The sequence below is a fragment of the Neomonachus schauinslandi genome, chromosome 11 (assembly GCF_002201575.2).
Source record: "Neomonachus schauinslandi chromosome 11, ASM220157v2, whole genome shotgun sequence".
Classification (NCBI taxonomy): domain Eukaryota; kingdom Metazoa; phylum Chordata; class Mammalia; order Carnivora; family Phocidae; genus Neomonachus; species Neomonachus schauinslandi.
In genome coordinates this window covers 46,155,998-46,183,479 of record NC_058413.1, presented here as the reverse complement: position 1 = coordinate 46,183,479, position 27,482 = coordinate 46,155,998, and the positions used below count along the sequence as shown (strand labels likewise).

The following is a 27,482-nucleotide window of genomic DNA, read 5'->3' as shown; positions in this document are numbered from 1 at the left end:
TAAATCCATGCCCACGTGGCGCTCCCGGCCAATGGTCTTACCTGCACAGATTCCCACCAATGCACACACACGGGGCGCCTATGGCGGGAGTCGGGTGCCCTGGGGGCAGCCGACACGGAGCTGTTCGCTCCCCCCCTTGCAAGTCTAGCCTCCCTCCTGCCCCCTACTGGGCCACGGGGCCCCGCTCGCTCAGCTTAAGCCAGTGTAGTCTGTGGGTACGAAGGTTTTGGATGGACCGTGATTGAAAGGAGACTGCCTGGTGTTGGGGAGGGGCAGTCCAGGCTGAGCTTCTGCAGGTGGGGGCTTGAGTTCTAGCTCTGCTGCTGACCCGCCCGGGGGTTTCTAACGCCTGACTCCATCCTCTGGGTTTGCCCATTTTTATGACCAAGTGGTTGAACTTGATGGTTTCTCATAGTCTTTGCTGCTCTGAAGGTCTGTGAACCTGGGCTCCAAGGCCTGGTGAAGCGTGAATGGGGACAAAGCAGGGTCTCTTTCTACCACTCGGTCCCCTTTCTGTTCCCCGGGGGTGGTATCTCTTGGTTCTGAAGATCTCTGGACCTGGCGCTCTGTATTTTGGGAGAGGTAGTTTCCAGAGTGCCCTGTGGCAGCTGTGTTGACTCTGCCAAGGGCAACTGTCTCCCCTGGAGTAGGCCCTGAGCTAGGGGTACAGGCCCCAGGCCTGTGGGGCCCCAAGTAGGTTGGACCAGGGGTCCTCGCTGACCAAGAGCCTCACTTCTTCAGGGAACGGGGCCTGAGCACTTTCCTGTTCCGGCCTCACTGTGGGGAGGCTGGCTCCATCACCCACCTGGTGTCTGCTTTCCTGACCGCTGACAACATTTCCCACGGGCTGCTCCTTAAGAAGGTAACCAGGCCCCTCACGGAAGCCTACCCTGCAAGCATGGTCCTGCTCTGGGCTCCCTGGGGGAGGAGCGGGATCACCTGGGCTCCTGTCTGCCCCCGAGAGGCTCTCGCCTGTGACGTTAAAAGGCCGGGGCCTTTTTCTGGGTCAGGCTATCTGTCGTCATCTTGGTTTCATATTTAATTATGAAAGGAATATAATCAAACACATCACAATTTGGATTTTCCAAAAGATGGAGAAATGGGAAAAAAAAAAAAACCTTATTGCTATTACTTTAAAAGAAATAGCCATTATTAGCATTTTGGTATTTAGAATTCTCTTCTTTTTTTACCAAAGCATTATTTCTAACGTGCCTATAAGCACAGATTTTTTGTTTCTGCTCGCTTTGAATAAGCATTTTTTCTGTGCTGCAACATAGTATTTATGGTCCTCATTCTAAAGGCTGTTGGAAGGATGGCCCACCGCTTGGAAGGTCTATAACTGATTCAACTAGTCTCCGATTGTTAGAGTCCATCAAACTTTTCGCTTGTGTAAATAATGCAACCACGAACTCTGCCCATTTGGTTTTCTCCAGATTTTGGATCACTTCCATAAGAAGGATGTTTGCTCAGACTCCTCTTGAGCCCTGATCCTGGGGAGGTCTAACGGTGTGTCACAATTCCGTGGGGGGCGGGTATTACATCAGAAAACCACTCTAGCCTTGTCAGGCCCACCCCTTCCCATCTCTGAGGAGCCGGAGTGTTTATGGACTCAACCTGAATGTTTGTGGTCAAAGCAGCACAACAACAAAAGTGGGCATCTCCCGGGCTGACCCACTGGGGGCAGTGCCTGGGGGAGGGGAGCAGAGTATGTGGGCTGGGGGCAGCCTGGGGCCTTGCAGCTGCCTTCCTGCCCTGAGCTGGGTCTTGTCTGGAGCCAAGACGGGGCGGAGGGCAGCCCAGGAGGAGAGGGGCATGTGGTGGATGAGATGAAGGTAGAGGTGGGGGAGGGGAGGGGGAGGTCTGGGTGCCCTGGCTTTGGGGAACTCGGGCTTGCTGAGGGAATTGCACAGACACTACCCAGTCTCCTGGGGTCCTGCCCTCCCTTCCTCCCTCCCCTCTCTGGCACTCGTCACCTGAGTTTGGTGGTTCTTTTGCAGAGTCCGGTGTTGCAGTATCTCTACTACCTTGCTCAGATCCCCATTGCCATGTCTCCTCTTAGCAACAACAGTCTGTTCCTTGAATATTCCAAAAACCCTCTGAGGGAATTCCTGCACAAGGGACTGCATGTTTCTCTCTCCACCGATGACCCCATGCAGTTCCACTACACAAAGGTGAGGAGGATGTTAGGCGCCCCAGCAGGCCCCAGTCCTGGCCTGCCCCCCACACTGCAGGCACCAGAGCGCACGCTCAGTTCTGCCTTTGGGGTGGGGGCTGGCGCCCAGTGAAGGCAAGAGGTGAGCTCCTGGTGAGTGAAAAGCATTCCTTCCAGGAGCCCTGTCTTTGGAGTTCTTGAACCCTCGAAGGCACAGCTCAATTTTTTTGCCCTATTTTCCCTTTCTTTAGCATTTATTATCTCTGTGATGTTGGTTAAGTTACTGGATCTCTTATCTTTTGCCTCTTCATCTGTAGAACAGGGATGCAATTGTCTCTATGTCTACGTCTACTTTATTGTGAGGATTCATTAAGATAATGAACCCAAGTCTAATAGAGTGTCTGAATACAGCATGTACTCAAAATGTTAGCTAACATTTTGTTAATACTATTATTATTATTATAATACTTTGGATCTGTGGGGCAAGGGAAGAGGAGGGAAGAGGTGAAGAGGGGACCAGCCATTGACTAGTAAAAACAGAAGTGCCTGAGTCTTCTAGGACAGGTTCTCCAAGCTTGTGGTCTCAGGACCCCTTTATACTCTTAAGAATTAAAGACTCTCAGAAAGCTGTTGACTACATAAGTTATCTCTAGTGATATTTAAGTGTATTTTAGAAACTAATGCAAAACTGAAAAATATTAACTCATTTAAAAATTACATTAACAAACCTATTACATGGTAACATAAATAGCAATTTTTATGAAAAACAGTCATATTTCCCCAAAATGGCATTGGGAATGGCATTGTTTTACATTTTTGCAAACCTCCTTAATGCCTGGCTTAATAGAAGACAGCAGGATTCTCATATCTGCATCTGCATTCAACCTGTTGTGATGCCTTGTTTTTATCAAAGTATATGAAGAAAATCTTGCCTCACAAAGATACATAGTTGGAAGAGGGATGACCTTTCAAAAGGCCTCAGGGACCCTGGATCGCACTTTGAGAACTGCTGCTCTCGGTTACAGAGGCAGTGGGGCGTCCAAGAGGTAACAGAAGAGCTTGTGATCAACCGCAGACATCTCATATCCTAGGAGATAAAGTGAAAGCACAACTCAAACCTAAATCCTTTTGCGATTACTGTCTCACTACCTGATCATTTCTCATTCTTATTTTATGTTCCATCTCTGCTCTTCATACTTTACTTGGATTAACTTTGATTTTTGGACAATCTTAAGAAAATGATGTCAAATAAAAAGCAAAGCTATAGGGCATGTACTTAACATGTGCATGACCAGGGAGACTGTCGCAGGAGACCAAGAGGCAGGCATCTGCATGACTGACACAGGGCTTCAAACATGTGCTGGTCAACAAATCGATGTGGAGGTGTTCTTTGATATAGCTCTCTTGGGAAACCCGAGAATTTGCCAAAAATGCTCTTAGGAGTTCATCATTTAAGGGGGGTGGGGTGGGAATGTTGTTCGGTTATCCGGGTGCCAGACATTAAAGAAAAATTAAATCTGCAATGTCTGTCTGATGTTTCTAGCTTTGGAGATATGTGAAGGATTGAAAGGGATATCCTACCATCTAATACATTTACTTTCGGGGGGATCTAGGAAGCCCTTATGGAAGAATATGCAATTGCAGCTCAAGTGTGGAAGCTGAGCACGTGTGACCTGTGTGAAATCGCCAGGAACAGCGTGCTGCAGAGCGGACTCTCGCATCAGGTACGGGCTGTGACGGTGCTGCCCTCCGTCCCCCGTCCCTGCAACACACGTACAGTGGCCGCCCCCTGCAGGCCAGGCACTTTCTAGGCACTGAGATCAGTGAAGACAACAAGCAGGGTGTCTGTCGCACTGAAACTCAGGTCCTAGAGAAACCTGGGGAGACCCCTGAATTTTCAAGGCTGCTCTTTGACCCTTTCAGACCTCTCTTCAAACGTGACCTCCTCTGAGAGGCCCTCCCTGATCACCGTTCTACAGTAGCTCCCCACTTGCCATCAGTCTCTATCCTTTTTATGTTTTCCTTCATAACATTTATTACTACTGACATTGTAATATGTAGTTATGTTTTCCTGTCTTTCCTTCTAGAATGTGAGTTCCATTACAGTAGTTCCATTAGACTGTTTTTTTCAGCATTATATCCCTAGAGCCTAGCATAGTCCCTGGCACATAAAGGCACTTGGTATTTCTTGGATAGTGAATAGTACCTAGATTGAATGAAAAATCGTAGGGATGGAACTGGTGCATCGGTAAGTACAACTTCCCAGGTGATCTGATATGGAGCCAGGGTTGAGAACGTGGTGTCTTAGGCTGCCGGGGCCCTCCCCTGGGTGACGTCACTGGTACAGGAAAAGGCTGCACTGGTGCTGCTCTTATTGGATGCTCAGGCAGACAAGAGCTATGGTTCAAGATTCAGTTGTGCAGACCTGCTTCCTAAGACTGGGCCTCCCCAGAAACACCTGTTTGCCCCTGTCGGCTCTCAGGAGGGACTCAGTCTTCATGCCTTCATCATGCCTTCTTTATTGCCAGCAGCACTGGGGGTCTTATTTTTGTCTCCTGATCAAGGAAAGCATAGTCAGAAATGAAGGGAATGAATGTGGGTGTCAGGGTGACATCCTTGAGGACACAGAAGCCAGGAGGAATTTTTAAGAACCCCATGGGGAGCCATGTCATGGTAGAGGATCAGCTTCAGGGGCACTGGTTTGATTTGGTGTGGCCAATGTCAAAGCTGTCGTGTGAATATAGAAAGTGAACCTAAGGTTTATGGTTTCATTTGTACTTCTCTGGTTCTACAGGAGAAGCAAAAGTTTCTGGGACAAAATTATTATAAAGAAGGACCTGAAGGAAATGATATTCGAAAGACAAATGTTGCTCAGATCCGGATGGCGTTCCGATATGAGACCCTATGCAATGAGCTCAGCTTCCTGTCTGATGCCATGAAATCAGAAGAGATCACAGCTCTGACCCAATAGGTCCAGCAGTGGACATGCATTTTAACTTTTTGGTTTAATTTCAAGTCTGCTGTGATTAACAGCGGTCAAGATACCAAACTAGGACGGTCCTCCTTGGAGAGGATGCCTCTAAAGAACTTTCAAACTAGTGATTTTGGTTGCACCGTTCACTTTTAAGATCTAACATGCCCACTTCTGTTAGTATTTCTGAGTAATAGATGGTGACTCCTCCTTGGGGATTTGGGAGCTGGACACTTGTCTGTACTCATTCCAAATTTTCCAAATATTTCTCTTGAAACCGCTAGTGCTTGCACTGTTGGGGCCAGGATCTTCCAAGGTCCAGTGCCTACTGACATGAGGTCTGTGTGGTTTTCTGCCAAAATCCTCTATAGACCCTGCGGGCTAGTTGGTAGTTGTTCATTTCAGCCTCTGGCTGGCTGGCTGCCTTAAGCAAAACCAATTTCAAAGCTCCCTTTCATAAAGGAACTACTTTGAGAGAATTAAAATAGAAAACTTCCTTCTTGACAATTTGCATTTTTTATGAATTTCTTACACTGTTTTATTTAGCCCTCCACCCTCCTTTCTATTTAGGAAGCCAAATGTGCACACTGAACCAATTGCTCCTATTCTGTGTCTTGGTTTTCTCATCTGAAAAGTGAGGGTTTGGACTAGATGAGTGGTTTTCAAATGTTGTTCTGTGAATCCCCCTCCAGGGCTGGGGGAGGTTCTGGGTGCTGCCTTCTTCAAAGCAACTCTGCTGTCATCACTGTTACACTGGGCCTTCTTTGTATTTTCATTTGAACTATAAGGACTGTGGAAAACAGGATTAGATGATCTCTGTTCCTTTTGGTTCCAATATTCTGATTGTAGCCCAATTACTATTTTACTTATGAAGAGTTAGGGCCAGAGAGGTGAAATTTGCTTGAGGTTACAAAGATAATAAGTAATAGGACCAGAACTAGTTTCCCCACTCCTAATCCAGTCCTTTCCCCACTATTCCATTAGGCCTCACAACGGTTAGATTTTTTTTTATCACTATAACCTCTGCTTTTTTTTTTTTTGAAGGTGAAATTTCTCCCTTATCTAACATGCAGACTTCTTCAGAAGATATAAGTGGTCCCAGGGGCCAGGTAGAAAGCATTTTTTTTTTTTAAATTTAAAATCAATTAATTAACATACAGTATATTATTAGTTTCAGAGGTAGAATTTAGTGATTCATCAGAAAGCATTTTTTAAGACCAATCTGAATTTAGGCTTTACCAATATACTCTTCATCTGTGTTACTAGTGCCTGGTACATAGTAGGTGCTCAATAAATGTACATCGAATAACTGAATGAATTTCTCTTTTGGCAACTTTTTAAGGACATGTGCTCCAAGTAGTCAACAAGTTGCTCAAAGACCCTTCTGTCTATTTCTGTGGGCAAATGCAGATTATGAGAAGCCCTTCTGAATTATTATAGACTTAGAAGAACTCTATTTTTGCTTGTGAAGATGCTTATTTTAGATTGTCTTGTCCTGTGACTTTATAATGCTCATCCCCTCCACTGGTTAACTTAGCATACAGAACAGTAAATGTAGTCTTTTTATTAGGCAGACATGTGTGCTCCTCCAGCTAATGATGAAATTGAAAACCCTGCATATCTTATGCATTATTTTTGAAAAAACCCCCATTTGTACACATTTGTCCTAACACAGCAATTATTGTACAGTTTTTCATTGTCATTTTATCTGTACCAAGTATTTATTTTTAATTATTAAATAAAGTCTGTTAGGACTGTGGCTCAATAATTTAAAATGATTTCAAGTTAATACCATTTAAAGAAAAACAAAACAAATGAATAGACAAACAAAAAGCAGAATCAGACCAATAAATACAGAGAACAAACTGACGGTTGCTAGAGGGAAGGGGTGAGAGGATGGGTAACATAGGAAGGGGAGTGGGAGATACAGGCTTCCAGTTATGGAGTAAGTCACAGGAATAAAAGGCACAAGCATAAGGAATATGGTCAATGATATTGTAATAGCACCGTATGGTGACAGATGGTGGCTGGCTATACTTGTGGTGACAAAGCATAATGTATAGAGAAATTGAATCACTACGTTGTACACCTGAACTAATGTAACATTGTGTGTCAACTATATTGAAATAAAAACATTAAAAAAAAGATGGGGCATCATGAAAAGTTATCAATAATAACTACTAATTTATCTTTTACTAAGACTCAGACATGGATGACATTCACAATAAATACTCAGAATTTTTAAAGTGAAGCTCATTAGACCCAGAAGGTAAACCTTTGCTATCTTTCTCCTCTAACTTCTGCTCTGGACAGTTCCTGAGCAAAGCCACCTGTGTTCCTTTTCCCTGGATATTACTTTAGTCTATTCAGCTAACACTTGTTTGATTTTACCGGTCCTGCAAACTTTTCAGACACCTTTTTCAATAGCGCTTTGCACTTTTATCACATCTTTGTACCTAATTGGCCTTTTGGGGGAGGGGGGCGGTAAATCCCTACTTTCTTTTGTGTTCACACTTGGAATCAAAGGCAAGTGTACACTAGCTCATGTTTCTGAAAGAACAAATTTTGAGGCATGTATCCCTTACTCTAAAAGGCTCAAGTTCATGTATGTGTTACTTCAAACTGCATTGTTGAAATGATTAATGACACTGCTCTTTGCCACATGAAAACAAATCACAGCTCCTGGGTTGGTATGTACCAAGGCCTGTCCCGGGCCTTTACTTCCTCTTATCTTGGATTAAAGCACAGTTGCAAGCACATCCTTCTGGCTTCCTCTTTACTTGTTTCTGAGTGAAACAATATTCATCTTTTTTGGGGTTTGTAGACACGACTGAAGGTGATATGTTGGTAATATACCTGAGCACTCGATACCTGACTATGACTGTTATAAAGAACAAATGTAACTAACCGCAATGAAAGGAACACTGATCAGAAAAACATAGTTTCTTGGAAATTTTAAGTATTTTATCAGATACTAAATACTTTCTGATAAAATACTAAATAAGTACTTTATCAGAAAGATCGAGGATGCCAGAGAGTAAGGCTATAAACAGCTGCAAGATTATCAAAATATCTCTCTGAGGAGGCTTTTATGTTTCTTGATACCAAAATGTGTACTTCTTCAAGATGATGTACATCAGCAAATTCAATTATAAACTACCATTCCTTTTTATAAGTGGCTTTCCTCTTCTCAGCACTAAGATTCTACCTTGCTTCTCTAATTATATTCTTTAATTTTGGAAATGATTTTACAAGTAAACATTAAAACTAATATAGGGTGGAGTATTTTATCTGTTATTTTTTACTGTCCAACAGGGTAAAAAGACATGAGAACAAATGAAAGTCTGTTGTCAACTATTTATATTATATTGTATATCTATATAGATTTATATTATATTGTATATATATTATATATATTATATCATATTGTCATTATGTTGCCCATCATAATGTGGGTGATCAGCTGATTTCCCTAATCTCCAAATAGTTTTCTTATTCCTGGATAGACAAAGTAAGCTTGTCTTACTTTTTCTAATGAAGAAAAAAAAGTTAAAAATGCAAATTCTTCAGACTGCCTTTTAATGAATCCAACTTTCCAATGTTAAAAATCACGGAACCAAAAGATATTTTCAAGCAGCCTTATAACCCAGATATATATCAGGTATAAGGAAATTGAATCCAATTTGAAATGAATTTTAAAACATAGCACACAAACATCACAACTCCCCAGAGCACAATACAAAATAGTTCTCTAAGGAATAGAAACATTTAGTATATAACAATGTGAAACTATGTAAGAAAAAAGTCTCTCCAGTGAGCTAAAATTTACTTGCTAAAGATTATTTATTGCACAATATATCAGTTTGTCCTAAGAATAAAGCAGATACTATTATTTTCAGCTTCTAAATTCAGTACCCAGTCAAGTACATTTTCTCAAACTAAAGTTCTATAGCATTACAGTATGAGTAAACTTCTTGTTACTGAGTTAGGATAGGGAAAACTTCATAACTTATAAAACAAATTCTTTAGACTTCATGAAAACATTTCACAGATCCTACAAGGCACACATCATATTTCCTATCTTAGTAAGTACATTTAAGTACTTCATATTTGGAAAAGACAAAGCTGTACAGAATACAAAAAGTGTACATTTCATCCATTAAACAAATTTACAACTTTTATGATTAGTTATAATAGTAGAACCTATGTAACATTCACATCTAAAGAATTATCACCCAGTTTAATGGAGTGGGCAAAAAACTGTGCTCATTTATTTAATAAGACTAATAAAAACACTTCCTATTTCACAGTAGACCAGTTAGTATCCTGGAGCTCATATTGGAAAGTAAAAAGGTTTGGGCAACATCGAGTCTCTCTGGGTTTACTGTTAAATAATTCCTTGAAAGATGAAGGATTCCGGGGGATAAGATCATAGGCTATGCCTGGAAAGATCCCAAAACATGTACAGCAACTTTGTTCATTTTCAGAAACATTCTTCAATTAGGCAATGAGTTAGACTCAGCAAGTCTAATCCAAAAGGACAATTTAGAATCTTAGAGCTGGAAAAAGATCTCAGAGATCATCTATCCCAAAGTTTTCAAAATATGTCCCATGGAATACTAAGACTTCATGGAGGAGAGTCAAGGTTCTGCAAATCTGACTTGAATTAAAAAATTTTTTTTGAAAAAAAATTAATTTAAAAAACAACTCCCATCATACAACTATATTACTCACTAAATTCCAATATCCTGGATATCGCCAATGCATTTATACATGTTTTTATTGGCTGACTTTATAATATTTATTATGGTATATAAAGTTTACATAAGGAAATTTATATTAATAAAACATGACTCACATAGAGGGGTAGTGTGTGTGTGTGGGGGGGAGGGGTATAGCATGTGTGTGCAGGGCTTCTGAGTAAGATTTTACCTGAAAAAAAAAAAAGTTCTATTGCTGAAATAAAATATGAAAACACCACAGACGAAATCTCAGTTTCTAAAAGAACCTACAAGGCAGCAGAAGGGACTTTTTTAAGGTCACACAAACCATCAAGTGCATTGCCAGGTTGATATGATAGAGCCCCTGGTACCCTGCCTGTATAAACATCCATAGTGAGTGTTTAGCTATTTGGTACTGAGCTGTCCCCATCAGAAATGTCAACCAATTAGTTATCAATATTTTTTGGGTAAAATCAAGCTACCTTTGGTCAGACATTTTTTATAGAAATGAATTATTTAATTTGCATGCCTATTAAAATCCTAGTATCCAAAAATTCTGCCATCAATAAGCAGCAACTTAAACTGTATACTTTGGTATTTTGGAAAACAGTAATATCTGCAACCTACCAATAAAAAGTCAGAAAAGTTACATGGAATGTTAACATACCTTTTAAAGGAGACATCAGGTTCTAGTTTTATTATATGCTAAAATGTTAATGCTTAACATAAAACAAAAATTTTATCTTATAAGCAAAATTAAAAAAAATGAAGTATCACTGAAAATCATAATTCCATTATGACTACACTCTCTCAGTATTTCAAAGGAAGTACAGTGAAACAGCAGAAAGCCAAATTATCTCCTAATTTTCAGAGGTGTTTATTGTACATATGTTTAAAAGGCTATACCCTATTTTCTCTCTTAATAATATTAGAAATTTGAAGACTTAGAGACCTCAGAAAGATGCCTTCAAGTTAAGAAAATAAAAGCACCATGAACCAATATTGAATGATTTATCATAATTTGAAAATGTAAAATTCAGGATCTGTGATGAAGAAAAATTTCCTTCTGAAACTCCAAGATGCATGAGCATTATCAAAAGCTACTTAGAACAGTTTCCTAGCTGTGGGAAAGCATTTCCAGAACAGCCAAGATTCCCCAGCAGAAATCCATTTACAAGGCAAAATCATGCCCAGCTTTATAGTCCTCACCCAAATTATACAGCATTAAAAAAAAAAAAGACTTGAGTAAAAAACATGTAGTTCCAAAACACACTGCTAAAGTTATGAAATAACTGTGGATCATTTCAAGTAAAAATTATTAAAGGAGCAATAATTAACCACAAGGGGGCATACACACTCCTTAGATTCCAGCAGAAAGACTAATTTAAGTAGTAACATGCACTTTGATGTATTCTACATTTTCAGTCACTTCAAATTTTCTCTCAGATGGCTACAATTTTTTGACATTCAAGGTTTATTTTAAACCTAACTAAATAGATTCCAGAATACTCCTGCCCTGAAAAACAGTGTTTCAGAAGCCTCTGGAAGTATTGCTGTTACCTCAGCAAAGAATTCAAGAGCAATTAGTTCTAATATATATTAGAACAGATAAATAATAGAAAAATATGGTCTAAAACAGTAGCAAATTTTAGTTTACTATAAATGGAAGACATGGAAAGTCTATCAAAAGAAATGGAACAATTGTCAGAATAGCGAAAATAAGAGGGTAGGGAAAATTGATGTCTGTGTCTGTGCAACAATATCCCTGCATTCTTCTCCCGTGACCAAAATGTTTGTAGCTCATAATAGCAACAGAAGACCTTCACTCCAAGGTCATGGCCTATGGGGCTGGCCTGCCTCATCGGCCATGTTAAGAATATAGTTAGCCATATCATCTTCAGTGGGTGCATCTGACACCACCCAAGATTCATTTGCTCCAGTCATCTGTAGGCGACAAATAGGGCAATTCCTGTGTCGATCACTCCTATCAGAGAAGTCAAATAAAGAACAATTTGTTTTCTTTTTCTTCTTTTAAAAAAATAGGTGTGTTTGAAAAGTAATACATGTACATGGTTTAAAAAAAGTAAATAGCAATAAAAGTATACAGTGAAAAATAAATCTCTTCTTTCCACCCCAATCTTTAATTCTTACCCCAGGGGCAACTACTGTTAGTAGTTTCTTACATATTCTTTTAGAAATAGACTAAGCATGATTAGACTTGTGTGTATATATATATTACTGCTTTTTTTTACTTGCCAATATATCTTATAGGCCATTTGTAGCAGTACATGTTAGAGCTATCGGTTCTTTTTAAACATAACACTGTATGGATAGGCCATAATTCATTTAATTAGTCTCCTGCAGAGGACATTTAAGTTTTCCCCTATCTTTTGCAGCTACAAACAAGGGAATGGAAGCTTTCAAGGTTTAAAATAGAAGATGAACCTTACATGCAGAATAATTTTTCTGATAGGGAAAGAACTTATATATGATCACTTGAATGAGATTATGTTTTCCGAAGGGATTTTTTTTTTGTCTCGACAAATATTATTTTGGAAATTTCAAAAATACCATATTTGATCCAGAAACATGTCATGCAGGGAAAATGTTTTTCTCTTCATTTCTCAGTGAAATCTGAGACTAAAGTAATTAAATTGTATCAATTACTCTTTGGCTTTTGTACAAAAATTTAGAAATCTGTTCCAAAAACTAAATGTGAAAGCTAGGGCTGGCATATATTATTCAGATTCATTTCTGGTTCCTCAGAGATATTTTAAGATAATTATATGTTCTCTTCTGTGCACAAAAGTCACAATTTTAAGAGTCAACTTCTGGCCAGTAGGGACCAGATTTATCTTCCCACTTAATTAAAACACTGGAAATATACATGAAACAAGGCTTTCAACACTGGGCATCATCGACAACACAGGACAATCATCCCTGAGGATGAGAAGCAAAGAAGGTGAGCCCTATAAATCGTCAGCTTATTGCCTTGAGAGATTTTAGGCTGCGGAGCAAGCAGGAGAAGCCCACTTGGGGCCTGGCAGACTCTCTGAGTTGAAGAGACACAGCTGAGACTCTCAGGAGGCTAAGACAGCTAGAGTTCACAGGGCAGAGTAGTGAAGTACTTAAGTGCAGAAAGCTGCACAAAGGGAGAATTCTGGAGTCTACTGAAGGTCCCCCTAGAGTATGTTCGCATGTGAGGAAACTACTTGAGGCTCAGGAATCACCCAAAAGGATTTGAAGGTACAGTACCCAAAACTCACACAGGGTTTGGGATATTGCCTGCTCTCACCAGACTGACTGGAAAGCCTCATAACTCCTGGAGCGTTGAGCAGAGTACTCTGAAGCGTCCTGCCTCATTAGTGGGGCATAATTAGCTCTCAACTAAACACTGCTCTGGTCCTGCCTAACAAATCATAAAAGCAAGACCCAAAAGGATCAAACTGTTTCCAAGTAACTATATTCCAGAACAAAGCTCAAGGATATTTATAGGAATACAAAAATATCTAGTACCCAAAAAGGTAAAATTCACAATGTCTGGCACCCAGTCAAGAACTACCAGGCATAAAAAGAAACAGAAAAATACAACCCCAAATGAAGAGGAAAAAAAATCAAAACCAATCCAGAGTGGACACAGATGTTAGAACTAGCAGGCAAGAAAGTAAATGGTTATTATAACTGTATTCTATGTATTAAAAACTAGAGGAAAGACCAAACAGATGAAGTAGAGACATGGAAGATGTTTTAAAAACTCAAATCAGGGGCGCCTGGGTGGCTCGGTCTGTTGGGCATCTGCCTTCGGCTCAGGTCATCATCCCAGGGTCCCGGGATTGAGCCCTGCATCGGGCTCCCTGCTCCGCGGGAGGCCTGCTTCTCCCTCTCCCACTCCCCCTGCTTGTGTTCCCTCTCTCGCTGTGTCTCTCTCTGTCATATGAATAAATAAAATCTTAAAAAAAAAACAAAACAAAAAACAAAAAACTCAAATCAAACTTCTTGACATGAAAACTATAATGTCTGAAGTAAAAAATAAATTGGATGGGATGAATAACAAGTTAGACATTGCAGAAAAAAAGACTGGTGAATTTGAAAAGACATAGCAATTTTAACTATCCAAAATGAAATACAGAGAAAATGATTTCAAAAAGTAAAATAGCAACAATAAGCTGTGGGACAACTTGAAGTGGTCTAATATATGTGTAAGTTGAATCCCAGAAGAAGGGAGAGGACAGAAAAAAATATTTAAGAAAATAATGGCTGAAAATTTTTCAAAATTGATGGTACAATAAACCTACAAATCCAAGGAGCTCAATGAAGCCTACACACAAGGAACATGAAGAAAACTACTGGAAGGCATATCATAATTAAACTGCTCAAAATCAATGATAAAGAAAAACCCCTTAAAAGCAGCCAGAGGAAAAAAGGCAACATTCCTGGGGGTGCCTGGGTGGCTCAATCGGTTAAGCCTCTGACTCTTGGTTTCAGCTCAGGTCATGATCTCAGGGTCCTGGGACTGAGCCCTAAGTTGGGCTCTGTGCTCAGCAGGGAGTCTGCTTGTCCCTCTCCCTCCCCCCTCAGCCCCATGATTTCTCTCTCTCTCTCTCTCAAATAAAATCTTAAAAAGAAAAAAAAAGGACAACATTACCTACAGAGGAAAAAAGATAAACGTGATAGCATATTTCTCATGGGAAACAAGGCAAGAAAAATGAGGGTGGAGCAACATCATTAAAGCACTGAAAGAAAAACTAGTATCAGTCTAGAATTCTATATCCAGAAAAAATATCTTTGAAAAAGGATGTTCAGACATTCAAGAAAGTCCTATGGAATCTACAAAAAAGCTGTCAGAACTAGTAAATGGGTTTAGTAAAAGTTTGTAGAATACAAGATTGATACACAAATGTCTAATGTATTTCTATATACTAGCAACAAATGATCAGAAATTGAAATAAATATATTTAAAATAGTATAAAATTCAAAATAATTAGGGATAAATCTGTCAAAGATATGCAATACTGAAAACTACGAACAGTGATGAGAGAAATGCAAGAAGACCTAAATAAATGGAGATGTATACTGTGTTTGTGAACTGGAAGACCCAATTATTGTTAAGAAGTCAACACTCTCCAAATTGATCTATTTACTTAATCCAATTCCAACCAAAATCCTTACAGCTTTTTTTGTGGAAATTGACAAACTGATTCTAAAACTCACTTTGAAATGCAAAAGAATTAGAATAGCCAAAAACAACTTTGACAAAAACAAAGTTTGAGAACTAACACTCCCTGATTTTAAGACTCAGACTCAGAAAGCTACATTAATCAAGGTAGTGTGGTATTGGTATGAAATAAACAGATCAATGGAACAGAGTCCAGAAACAGACCTACGTGTATTTCAACAACTGATTTCCAATAAAGGTGAAGGGGCAATTTAGTGAAGAAAAGATAGTCTTTCCAACAAAATGTGCTGGAGCAACTGGGTAGCCATAGGCAAAAAAAGAATTTTAATTGGTACCTCATGTTATATACAAAAAATTAACTCAAAATGGATCATAGACCTAAATGTAAAACCTAAAACTATCAAACTTCCCAAAGAATAGAAGAAAATCCTTGTGACCTTGAGTTAGACAGATTTCTTAGATAAGTCACTATGCATAAATCACAAACTGATAAACTGGACCTCATCAAAATTAAAAACTTCTACTCTTTCAAAGACATTCTTAAGAGAATGAAAGACACATCACAAAGTGGGAGAATATCTCTGCCAGTCAAGTATCTGATAAAGGACATGTATTCATAACACAGAAAGAATTCTAAAACTTAATATGAAAACAACCCAATAAAGAAATGGGCAAAAGATGTGAATGGACACTTCACCAAAGAAGACATACAGATTTAGCATATAAGAAGATGCTCAACATCATCAGTCAGTAGGGAAATACAAACTATAAATACAATGAGATACCACTACACATCTATTAGAATGGCTAAAATTAAAAGGACTGACCATACTTATCAGAGAAGAGGTGGGTGGGGGGATGGGTGAAACAGGTGAAGGGGATTAAGAGTAACTTATCTTGATGAGCACCGAGTAGTATATGAAACTGTTGAATTGCTGTATTTTGCATCCGAAACTAACACTCCTGCTAACTACACCGGAATTGGAATTAAAATTAAAAAAAAAAAAAAGAGACTGACACTACTAAGTATTGGCAAGATTGTGGAGCAATTAGAACTCTCATACACTGCTGGTGGGAGTGCAAAATGGTAAACCACTTTGGAAAACAGTTGGCAGTTTCTTAAAAAGTTAAACATATACCCACCATATGATTTAGATATTCTACTTCTAGGTATTTAAGAAAAAAACAAAATATATGTCCATAAAAAGACCAGTCCACAAATGTATATAGCAGCTTCATTTGTAATAGCCAAAAATTAGAAACAACCCAATGTCCATAACAGGTGACTAGATAAATAAACTGTGGTATATCATACAATGAATACTACTCAGCAACAAAAAAGGGAACTACTGTGGGGCAGCTGGGTGGCTTAGTTGGCTGAGCATCCAACTTTTGATTTCGGCTTGGGTCACGATCTCAGGGTCGTGGGATCAGGATTCTCTCCCTCTCCCTCTTCCTCTGCCTCTGCCCCTCCTCCCGCTCATGCTCTCTATCTCTCTCTAAAAATAAATAAATAAAATATTTAAAAAAAGGGGAACTACTGATAACATGCTACAATATGGATAAATCTCAAAATAATTATACTGAATGAAAAAAAGAGCACATGCTGTATGATTTCATTTATAAAAATTCTAGAAAATCCAAATTATTTTATAGTGACTGAAAGCAGATTAGTCGTTATCTGGGGACTGGAAGGGTTGGAAAGGAGACTTTATAGTGGGGCACAAAGTAACTTTTGGGGTGATGAATTTGTTCATTATCTGGATTGTAATTTTTTTATGGGTATGTACATGTGTTAAAACATATCAAATTGTACTTTAAATATATGTAGTTTATTGTATGTTAATTATAAATTCACCTAAATGCTTCATTCTTATTTTGTAAAATAATGAACTTGACTAGCTGATCTCTAAAGTTCCCTCCAGGTCCAATAATCAATATTCAAGGATTCATATTATTCCTTTTAGTCATACAGAAGAAAAATATAGAAATAAGGAGAAAAATGAAGAAAAAGGGAAGCTTGTGATTCTAGACTCAAGTCAGGCACAAAAAAGTAAACTGCCAAAACTAAGACACATTGCCACATTTTATAAACTTTATATATAAAAATATTTTTAACCAGAGGAGGAAGCATGTCGTACAATTCAGAGTACTAAAGAACAAAATTTCTTATACTTAACTATAATATTTTTGTATTTTTTGGAGTTTATTCATATACACTTTCCCATTTGACCTTTGCCTGTCCCATGAGGGTAGCAGATAACTTACCATTTATCAATGCATTTCTGACAAAAGCTGTGAGCACAAGGCAGGATGAGGTCAGCTCGACCATCCATACAGATACAACACTCCTCCTCATCAGTCAGCTGCTTCACCCTGCAATGTGAAAACTGAGCTGGAACATAAATATTCTCTGTTGTCATTATGCTTTAAACTTTGTCTCCATTGCCTTAGAAAGCATTATCAAACATCTATACACCCTCAGTATAAAGCAAAACAGGACTTGCATGCAAAATCAGACTAAATCTTAGGGATAACAAATATATTTAAGGAAGAAGTACACAGAGGGACAAATTCCATAAAGAAAAACTGGATAGTAGATAAATACTGTGAAGATTAAAAAGAATATACAAACAAAAACTGGAAATATTCAGATCTTTCTGAAAATAATAGCCGATTTTAATCATATCACATTTATATAAATGAATTCAACTGTTAGAAGATTTACTTGCCATGCAGGATACAAAACTCTCTAAAATATGGACCTTGCCCTTGGACTGTACCATGCTGATGCTGATAATGGGCATAGAAATGAAAGAATAACTTAGTCTTAATAATCAGGTGCTACAGGAAATACAAAAGGTAGGAAGTTTGCTTCCTGTTTTTCTCTGTCCTTAAGGAGCTCTTTCATCTTGGGAAGAGATGTTGAACCTTCTACTCCATCCTCAGTGTAGAGTGCCCCTGAGTGAATCAAGTGCCTTTGCATGTGGTACTTTCCTTTCCTGGAATATCCTTATGAGTCTGGTAAACCCTAACCTCAGTAACTCAGCTCAAAATATCTTCTCTCTACTCTCAAAACCAACATTTGCCTCAATTAAAGGACTTAAATATTGCATTTTAATTGGCTGCTAATTGGTTGGTCTACCTACAAACTCTAAGTTCTTTGAATACAGGCAGTTTGTCTTAGGTTCTCAATAAATGTTTCTTAAAGTGATTTTAATTTGCTTTTATCCTTCATGCTATTCTACAATTTTTAGGTTTTCTTCATTAAGCATGTATTACTTTCATAATTATGCAAACACAAAATGTTTCAAAGTATAACCACTAGACCATAAACTTCTTAAAGGCAGGAGGTATATCTCTGGCATGGCTTTATTCCCTGCTGTGCTTATACTACTATATACAAGACATTGAAATACCACTTTAAAATTTGTCAATTTGAATATAAAAAAGAATATAAACAAATGTCAAATATGCAAGTAGTAAGTGCTAAGAAGGAACAAATGAGTATTTCAAATTTGTTGGAAAGATGAGGTTGAAAAGTAACATAACTTTGACAGACAGAGGACATTCTAGGTGAATAAACGAAGTTGTGGAGGTAGGAAAAAAAAATACCTCTGGAGTGTGTGTGTAACAAGAAGGTCGCATGATGCTCCGGGGAGAAAACTGAGAGAAAAGACTGCTTAAATATAGCAGAGATAATCTGATCCTTGAATGTCAAAATATGATGTTTAAACTTATTCTGATAGGCAAACTAGAATCAGAGTTTGATCAAAAGAAAAGTGAACCCCCACTGAAATAATATTTTAGGAAGACTAATTGGGAGTGCAGTATGGGACATTCTAGAGGGAGGAAAACCAATCAGATCCTTACTTCAGCAATTCACCTGGGAGATAATCAGGGCCCGGCAAAGGGACATTACAAAAGACAAATTGTCAGGATGTGGTAACAGGTTAAACCTATGGGCAAAAGAAGGCAGCCACTGAATCGAAGTGGGGAAACTGAATGAAAACCTAGATGGACACGCATCTCATTTTCTAGATATATTCAGTTCAATGTTTAAGGGTCTCTTAGGTGCTACATTCTGCGCCAGACCCAGATGAACTGGGGTCTCTGCTTTTGAGCAGCTTACGGTTTACGTCTAAGGATTTGGACTTATGTGTCAGTAGCAGAGACTATAACTGAATCCATAAAGAGGGACATGTTCTGAAGGTTAGAGGGCTATGAAGAAGAGCACTGCTCTGGAAAGAAGTAAAAGAACAGGAAACACAGAAGCAGCCAGTGGAAACTATACAATGTTCACTTGATTTTTTGCTACCTTCCTAGCAGTACAGTAACCAGAAGAAGGAAGGAGAAAGGGTTCTGCTCTAGTTGTCCTTGTTAGACCACTTGTAGAATGGAGTATTCAGTTCTATGCCCCCTACCCTGAAAGGTATATTGACAGATAAAGGATTTTCCAGGAAAGCCTCAGGGATATAAAAGAGACCCATGTTAACAAAGGCCAAAGGAACTGGGGATGCTCATCCTGCAGAACAGAGGACCAGTGAGAATTTGATTAATGTTTTCAAATATTTGAAGGGCTGAAGAGAGAACAGATTTGTTTGGTGGGATCCAGAGGGCACTGCCACTGAAATAAGTAGAATACAGTAGTAACTTAAAAATAATGATGGTGCACTCTGACATATTATTACATACCAGGCACTGTTGTAAGCATTTTACATACATCAACTCACTTAACTCTCTCAAGAATTCTATGAAGCAGATACTATTGTTATCATCCTCTCTTAAAAAAATGAAGAAACAGAGGAAAAAAAGTTTAATAACTTGTCCAAAGTCACACAGTTAGCAGTCGAGACAGGATTTGAACACAGGCAATTTGGTTCTAGAGTCTGTGCTATGTTGACTTAAGAGAATCAGATTTTGGCTATTCTGAGGAATATAATGCAAAAGGGAAAATTTCACAGTAATTAGAGCCATCTGTGTATGAAAAGGCTTGTGTCTCTGAGGCAGTGAGTCCCACATAAGTTCAGGTGTTCAAGTACAAGCTGGAAATGTGGCAAGAGTCTTACTACTCAAAGTGTTATTGGTGGATTAGCAGCAGTGACACCATGTGGGAGCTTGATGGACTCTCAAGCTCCTCCTCAAAACCACTGAATACAAAGTTTAAGAAGCATTCTAGTCCACAGATCTTTACACATAAGAGAGTAATAATGCAGAGGTTAGGGGCATGGTTGTATTGCCAGCCTGCTCTGAATGTGAATCTCAGCTAGGCTAATTTCTAGCAATGTCATTTATTTGTCTAAACCTCAGTGTATCTGAAATGGACCAGTAATTGTATCCCCATGGGGTTGTTGTGAGGATTTAATGAGTTTATACATGTAAAGCACTTATCAAAATGCCTAATACACTATAAGTACTCAATAAATGTAAACCACTAATGAAAATATACATCAGGGCGCCTGGGTGGCTCAGTTGGTTAAGCGACTGCCTTCAGCTCAGGTCATGATCCTGGAGTCCTGGGATCGAGTCCCGCATCGGGCTCCCTGCTCAGCGGGGGGTCTGCTTCTCCCTCTGAACCTCTTCCCTCTTGTGCTCTCTCTCAAATAAATAAATAAAATCTTTAAAAAAAAAAAAAAAAGAAAATATACATCAGATATAAGACTAATCCAAATAAATATCTCTTAAAATCCCCTTCAACTTGAAAAGTCTGTTTTTCTATGAACTAGAGTATCCAAACCAAAAAACCAAAAAACATACGAAGGCAAGAAGCAGCCCTAACCTACCAATCAGGCATTGAGTTTCCAAGGATAACACCCTTACCTCTTTCATTGAGATGACTGAAACAAGAAGAAAGTATTACTTTCATTTCATCTGCTACCACAGAGTTTAAATATCCTGGTAAATCCTATTCTCAGCTTTCAAGATACTTAAACAAGACAAAACAACAACAACAAAACTACCATTCCGAAGAGGGAGAGGAAGAAAAGCAGAAAATCAGACAACTGTTTATGAAAGATTAACTTTACAAAACACAGAAAAGAAAAGCCTAAACACTGCCTATCATGCTCTAAAACTCACTTGGCATTTCAGTACCACTTGTACAGCCCAAACCTAGAAAACCAAACAATCCTATAAAGATAAACAGAAAATGATAAATGGAGATACAAATGTATTACAGTATAGTACTGGAAACCTGTTGGTTAAGAATGGACCAGAAAATGCAACTATAAATCAAGCAATAAAAGAGAAATTCTTGCTAAGCATATTCTTAATTTTAAGGTAAAAAATGCTGTCTACAGATTTTTGCTGTCCATTCAGTATGACAATAAGACAGGATGTCAACATGTCTGGACCCACGTAAGACTTTTTCCAATGAGGCATTTACAAATTTAAATTATGGTCATGGTTGTCAAATGGCAACAGGTGGAAGCTTCCACATGCCAAGAGCATTACAGAAAAGGAAAAGTTTAGATAGAACAATAATATATTAGGCTTGAGTAAACAAGTGCCATCAAAGAAAACTGTGGCTGACTTCATTTCCTTCCGGTAACTCGGTATATGCAGTATGTGCACCAACTACTTGTTCATTCCTGAATAGACTGCCAAGTCCTAGAGCCAATATTTACAATTTTTAATGCTCCAATTAGTCAGATATTTTAAAGGAAAACTGGAATGATTTTGCCAGATTTTTAGACCTAATACCCTGAAGGGCTTTGATTGTCTAATAACATAAATACCTGTTATAAGAGAGATATTAATATCCTTTGTCATTAAATGCAAGCATGTAGAGCGGACAGTGCATTCATGGAAACTGGGTTGAGAGAAACATTAGCTGGTGTGAGCCACTTTAATTTTTCTTTAATTTAGCACTTTAACAACGTCCTGAAGAATAATCCAAAAGCTGATCTGGGATACAATATCAACTGAGATAAAAGGTAATGTGATTTAAGACATCACAAGGGCACCAGCAAAAGTATTACTGAGATTTCAGTAGCTTGTATATTAGAAAACAAGAGAAACATGGTACTTATGCATTATATACCTTCCCATCCAAAGACTAGCCTGACAAGATGTTACAGATGATGAGTTTTCATCAGGGTCTTCAGAGGTGGAGCTTTGGGCCAATACTCCTGATGCTTGACTTGTGATGTCTTTATAAAGCTGAATAAACTGGTACAAATTCATGATCCGTGATGCTTCTACAATGCCAGTACTTTTGTTAATCTAAAAATACAAAAAAAAAAAAAATTTCATAATTTCTCTGGCCATTTTTTTAAAGTTTTTATTTAAATTCCAATCAGTTAAGATACAGTGAAATATGTTTCAGGCGTAGAATTTAGTACATACAACACCCATCACGAGTGTCCTCCTTAATCTCCATCACCTATTTCACCCATCCCCATTCTCTGATCAATTTTTCCCAAAAAGGGGGAACAAATAAAAGTTTTCAAGGTTTGCAAATTACCTAACAAGAAAGAGTCTGAACAAATGAAGTGGAGTTCAAAGTACTTGCACACATTTATCTCATTTGATACTCAAAATAACCCTGTAGGGTTGATTAGGCATCACCCTGTTTAGAGTTGATGAGGTTAGACAACTTTCCCAGACCTAAAAAATGAACTTTAGAGATCAGTATTGACAATTCTTTTTAATTTCTTAAAGAATTTAACTAAAAGATTTATTTGAATCCAATACCCACATGCCATTCTACTATAACTGAAACAACTGATTGTTTTCTTGAATATCTTAAGTTCTATTTTATACCAAAATTTCCAAACTAAAGCAAGAAAATTACATTAAAGTAAATCCTAACAAAAAGTGGTTGAATTCTTCCCAGGAGGCTATTTTGCATTTTGGCAAGCCCTCCCCCCCTTTTTAGGCAAAAAATTCATTTACTATGAAGTGGAACCAGTGGCCTACAGATTGTACCTGTCCTCACTTGAGCTTACATTTTTTTTTTTTTTTTTTTTAAGATTCTATTTATTTGACAGAGATAGAGAGAGCCAGACAGCCACAAGCCGGGGGAATGGCAGAGGGAGAGGGAGAAGCAGGCACCCTGCTGAGCAAGGAGCCCAATGCAGGACTTGATCCCAGGCCCCTAGGATCATGACCTGAACTGAAGGCAGACGCTTAACTAACTGAGCCACCCAGGCATCCCTGGAGCTTACATTCTTAATGTGAAGAGATATTTGGGGCAAGCGTGAGGTAAGAGGTAAGAAGAGATAATATTGCTTTCATAAAACTTAGGGAGTCCTAGATTGGGGCATATATTTTCTTTTGAAGTGACCAAAGTGAGTAGGGTTGAGAGGGTACTGTTCTTGGAAGAACCTGAAGTAATCAGTGACAGACTAGCGATGTGAAAGACTTTTTTTTAGCACAGGGGATGGTATGGAAGACTGTGGGAACAGAAGCAATGAAATCTACTAAATACATATCAAAGTTAACAGAACAAACAAAATCAGAAAACATTTACAAAGAAATGAATGAGGAAGAGGGAGAGAAGGCCTTAAAATTGTGCACAAAGTAGGTTTTGAAATGTGTTGATGGAACTGGGCACATGGGAAGGTGAAGTAGATAGGTTACGCATTAAAAAAATTATATCAACATTTCGATTTGGAATGAAAATAATAATAGTTGTAACTAATGTTTATTAACTGTTTATTATTTGAGAAGGCAATGAGAAAAAACTAAGAATCAAGTATGAATCAGATTCCATACTGTGAAGATGGCGGAACAATCCCTAAAACTGATTACATTTTGGGAAGGTAAAATCTATATGGAGATGCATATACATAAGATTCTTTGTAATAAAAGATTATATGTGAGAAAGAAGACAAATATATAGAATTAAAGGTGATCGGAATTTATAGAGGCTTATACAACAGACTTTCAGAGCTGAGGAAACTAGACCAATCTTCCTTTGAAACTGCACAGTTTGGAAGAAATATGGGAATAATTCCTATGAACTTGGTATTTAATAGCAAGGTTTATCAAACTAAGCTACTATAATCATAGGATTCATGCAACAAATATTTACTGAGTACCCATAATGGATATTATGCACGTAACTATGTACTGCGTGCACCGCTCTAGGCACTGGTGACCTACTGTGTATAAAATGAAAATCTCTGCCCTCACGGAGGTTACACTATGGGTAGGAGAGACAAAACATAGATTAGGTGAAATGGAAGTAAGTGTTATGGAGAAGATTAACCAGAGAAGAGGATATACTGAAGGGTTGTAGGGAAGGCGTCACAGAGAAGGTGATATTTAAGAACTGGAAAAGGAGCAGGAATGGGTCATTTAGGTATCTGGGGGAGAGATCATTCCGGGTTGGAAGAATAGGAAGTGTGAAGGCTTGTTAGGCAGAAGTGCACCTGGTGAGGAGCACAAGGAGTCCAGCAAGGAGCGCAGGGGGGTTGGACTAAATGAGAGAGGGAATGAGAGTAGTAGTAGATAAGGTTAGGGGGATGAGGTGGAGACAGAATGTATGTTTTTCAGAAACCTTTGTGACTAGAGTTCTTATAAATTCACCCTTGTGTCCTTTGAAGTTGACTTTCAAATAGTCCTGAACATTATGTGCAGTGTAAATTCGCAGCTGATGGGGTTATGGGAGATACTGAGCCTATTTGAATGGATTTTACAAGTTTTTAGCTCAGTTCTTCATTTCTTCTTTACTTTATTCCTTTGCAAAGTCAAAAGTTGCAGATTCCCAGAGTTCTTTTGAGAATATGTGTATTTATAACACTGTAAAAAGAAAAAACCCTAGTGAATTTGACATAAATACAATATAAACCCAATAACAAAACAAGCAAAAAACCAGAAAATAGAAAAAATATGTGATTGGTATACAAGTTTTGAGTCTAGGAATCAAAGTATAAATAATAAACAGGATGTTGGATCAAGTTGTCAGTATTTCAATGTGTGTTCTGTTACTATGATTTGTAACACATTATACAGCATAAAGTTACATTGCTGCCCACACTAGTACCACATTAGCTACCTCTGTGACACATAATACAAAAATTTTTAATGATGTTTCTTTGACAGCTATTATATTGCTCTTTAACATTTGGACTTTTAAAAATAATCAACTAAGTAAATGTTTAGTGCGGAGAGACTCAGCTGAATGGTATTAAACTATGCTGTGTATTCTCTCTAAATCAACTGTAAACTTCAACAAGTGCCATTCACCTTCAGGCACTTAGCAAAGTCTGGAATTACTATCTGTCTTTGCTTCTCTCAACTCTTTAAAGTTCTTTTACTACTTAAATTGATTAGAACGTCTAATGTGATCAAATATCCATAATCAATCCTTCTACACTTAAAGCATAGTACTGGCAATCAACCCACTGGGAAAACATGGCATATTATTTGGGTAACCCCCGGGGTCCATGACACAAAAGAAAAAATATCCTTACCCAGTAGTTCTTTATGGGTTGATCAGGAATGGAATTCAGGGCATTCATGAATGCTTAATTTATTGGTTACATGCATATGGGTGGTTTTATTGTTTGTTGTAGGGCAGGAGTTGGGGTAGGAGAAGGCCTAGTAAAATTCATTCCTTCATTTTCAACAAAAGGTCTGTGGCCTCAAAAAGGTTAATAACCACCCATTGGTGGATGAGTCTTACTCATACTCTATGACAGCTGCCATTATATTTTTTGGCATAGTCGATATATTCAATTATCTAAAATTTAAAAACCAAATAAAAGGCAGTGCACTGATGATGAAAAATCCATTCTATAACTAAAAATTTCTTTTTTTTTTTTTTAAGATTTTATTTATTTATTTGACAGAGAGAGACACAACAAGAGAGGGAACACAAGCAGGGGGAGTGGGAGAGGGAGAAGCAGGCTTCCCGCCGAGCAGGGAGCCCAATGTGGGGCTCGATCCCATGACCCTAGGACCATGACCTGAGCTGAAGGCAGATGCTTAACGACTGAGCCATCCAGGCGCCCCTAACTAAAAATTTCTAAAAACAAAAACAAACCAAAACCACACAAAACACAAAACCTAAAAATACCCCAATCTTTCTAATGGATTTTTAAATTATTAAGTGAATGAAACTATTCTTAAAAGAAATGATCTCCTAAGATAACTTTACTTTTTAAGCAGTCAGCTTAGAGCTAAGTAGGGTGTCACCTTAGGATTCCATAGCCAGCTAAAATACGAAAAGAGAGGTAGAAGGATAAGAGGTCACTACCACCTCCTTTTATTATAAAAATCTCTGCTATATGAAACTATATAACCAATGAGATTCAAACAGTTAACCTGGAGGGCAGTAACACTAACAAAACTGTGTCTTCCTCAGCTTTACAAATGTTTTAGCAAATAATTTGCTAATTATTAACATTAATTTCTACTATACCACACTATTAAATGGGGCTCTAATCACCAAAAGAATTTAAGTTCGGAGTTGGAAGTCTCTATCATTCTCACCTTGGTACAGACCACACGTACAACTACTTTCCAAAAGGCAGAGGAATCAGACCCAGGCTGTACCTCAAAGAGAAGATGTTTTTCCTGGCCAGAAGCCACTTTAGCAGTTCTGAAAAGAGAAAACACATTTGTTAATTTTATGAAAAGTCTTATAAAATAATGGAGCTATGTATGAAACCAGATTCAAGAAACACTTTAAAACAGAGAAGAAAATTTGAAGAAAATACAGAGACAAAAAAAAATAATGATCATAATAGATTCTTAAAACACAGGGATAGAGAATGTTTTGATTATAAACATACAACTAAGTTTTTAACATCAACGGCACAGCTCACAGAATATTTATAAATCTTTTTATGTCCTATCTCAATGGTTTTTAAATGCTTAACAAAGACATCTAGAAAAAAACATGTCCAAGGAATCAGACTTAAAGAAAAAGTTTAGCTGGTTTCACTTATCCACATTTTGACTATTGCCTCGGATGTATAAAATGTGAAAAAATCTTGCTCTTGGTTGAGTTCTAATCTAAGCAACAACACACACCTCTTTGAAAAAAAATTTTTTTTATAATTTGGGACTGGATCAAAGCAAATGATTTTGAGACACCTTAAATACAGCTTTGCTGTCTTCCTCCAGCAGAGTAATTTTGAGAGCCATAGGATTCTAGCATAAAAATAAAACTTTTAGAAGATAATTCAGTATCTTCCCATTAATGCCAATTTAAATTAGAGCAAAGATATACTTAAATATTGTGGCTCCCTTTTTTTTTTTTTTTTAAAGATGTTATTTATTTGACAGAGAGAGACACAGCCAGAGAAGGAACACAAGCAGGGGGAGTGGGAGAGGGAGAAGCAGGCTTCCCTTGGAGCAGGGAGCCCGATGTGGGGCTCAATCCCAGGACCCTGGGATCATGACCTGAGCCAAAGGCAGACGCTTAACGACTGAGCCACCCAGGTGCCCCAATTGTGGCTCCTTTTTATCATTAGTCAAATTTCTCTCTGAGCACCAAGGGAGGTATCA

General features: G+C 38.2%; 2 protein-coding genes across 2 annotated transcripts in view; one reads left to right on the top strand and one right to left on the bottom strand.

Annotated features, from left to right (window-relative positions):
* Positions 1-6,889, top strand: part of AMPD3 (adenosine monophosphate deaminase 3) — a 45,914-nt gene extending 39,025 nt beyond the window's left edge. Inside the window, exons 12-15 of the mRNA XM_044919815.1 lie at positions 742-862; positions 1,998-2,171; positions 3,766-3,876; positions 4,947-6,889. Coding sequence (XP_044775750.1) covers positions 742-862; positions 1,998-2,171; positions 3,766-3,876; positions 4,947-5,123 — 583 coding nt within the window. The 3' untranslated portion in view covers positions 5,124-6,889. The remainder of the gene's footprint in view (positions 1-741; positions 863-1,997; positions 2,172-3,765; positions 3,877-4,946) is intronic.
* A 1,722-nt stretch (positions 6,890-8,611) lies between these two features.
* Positions 8,612-27,482, bottom strand: part of RNF141 (ring finger protein 141) — a 36,853-nt gene continuing 17,982 nt past the window's right edge. The window contains exons 3-6 of the mRNA XM_021685768.2: positions 26,463-26,571; positions 22,063-22,244; positions 17,289-17,396; positions 8,612-11,828 (exon numbers count right to left, since the gene is read on the bottom strand). Coding sequence (XP_021541443.1) covers positions 11,678-11,828; positions 17,289-17,396; positions 22,063-22,244; positions 26,463-26,571 — 550 coding nt within the window. The 3' untranslated portion in view covers positions 8,612-11,677. The remainder of the gene's footprint in view (positions 11,829-17,288; positions 17,397-22,062; positions 22,245-26,462; positions 26,572-27,482) is intronic.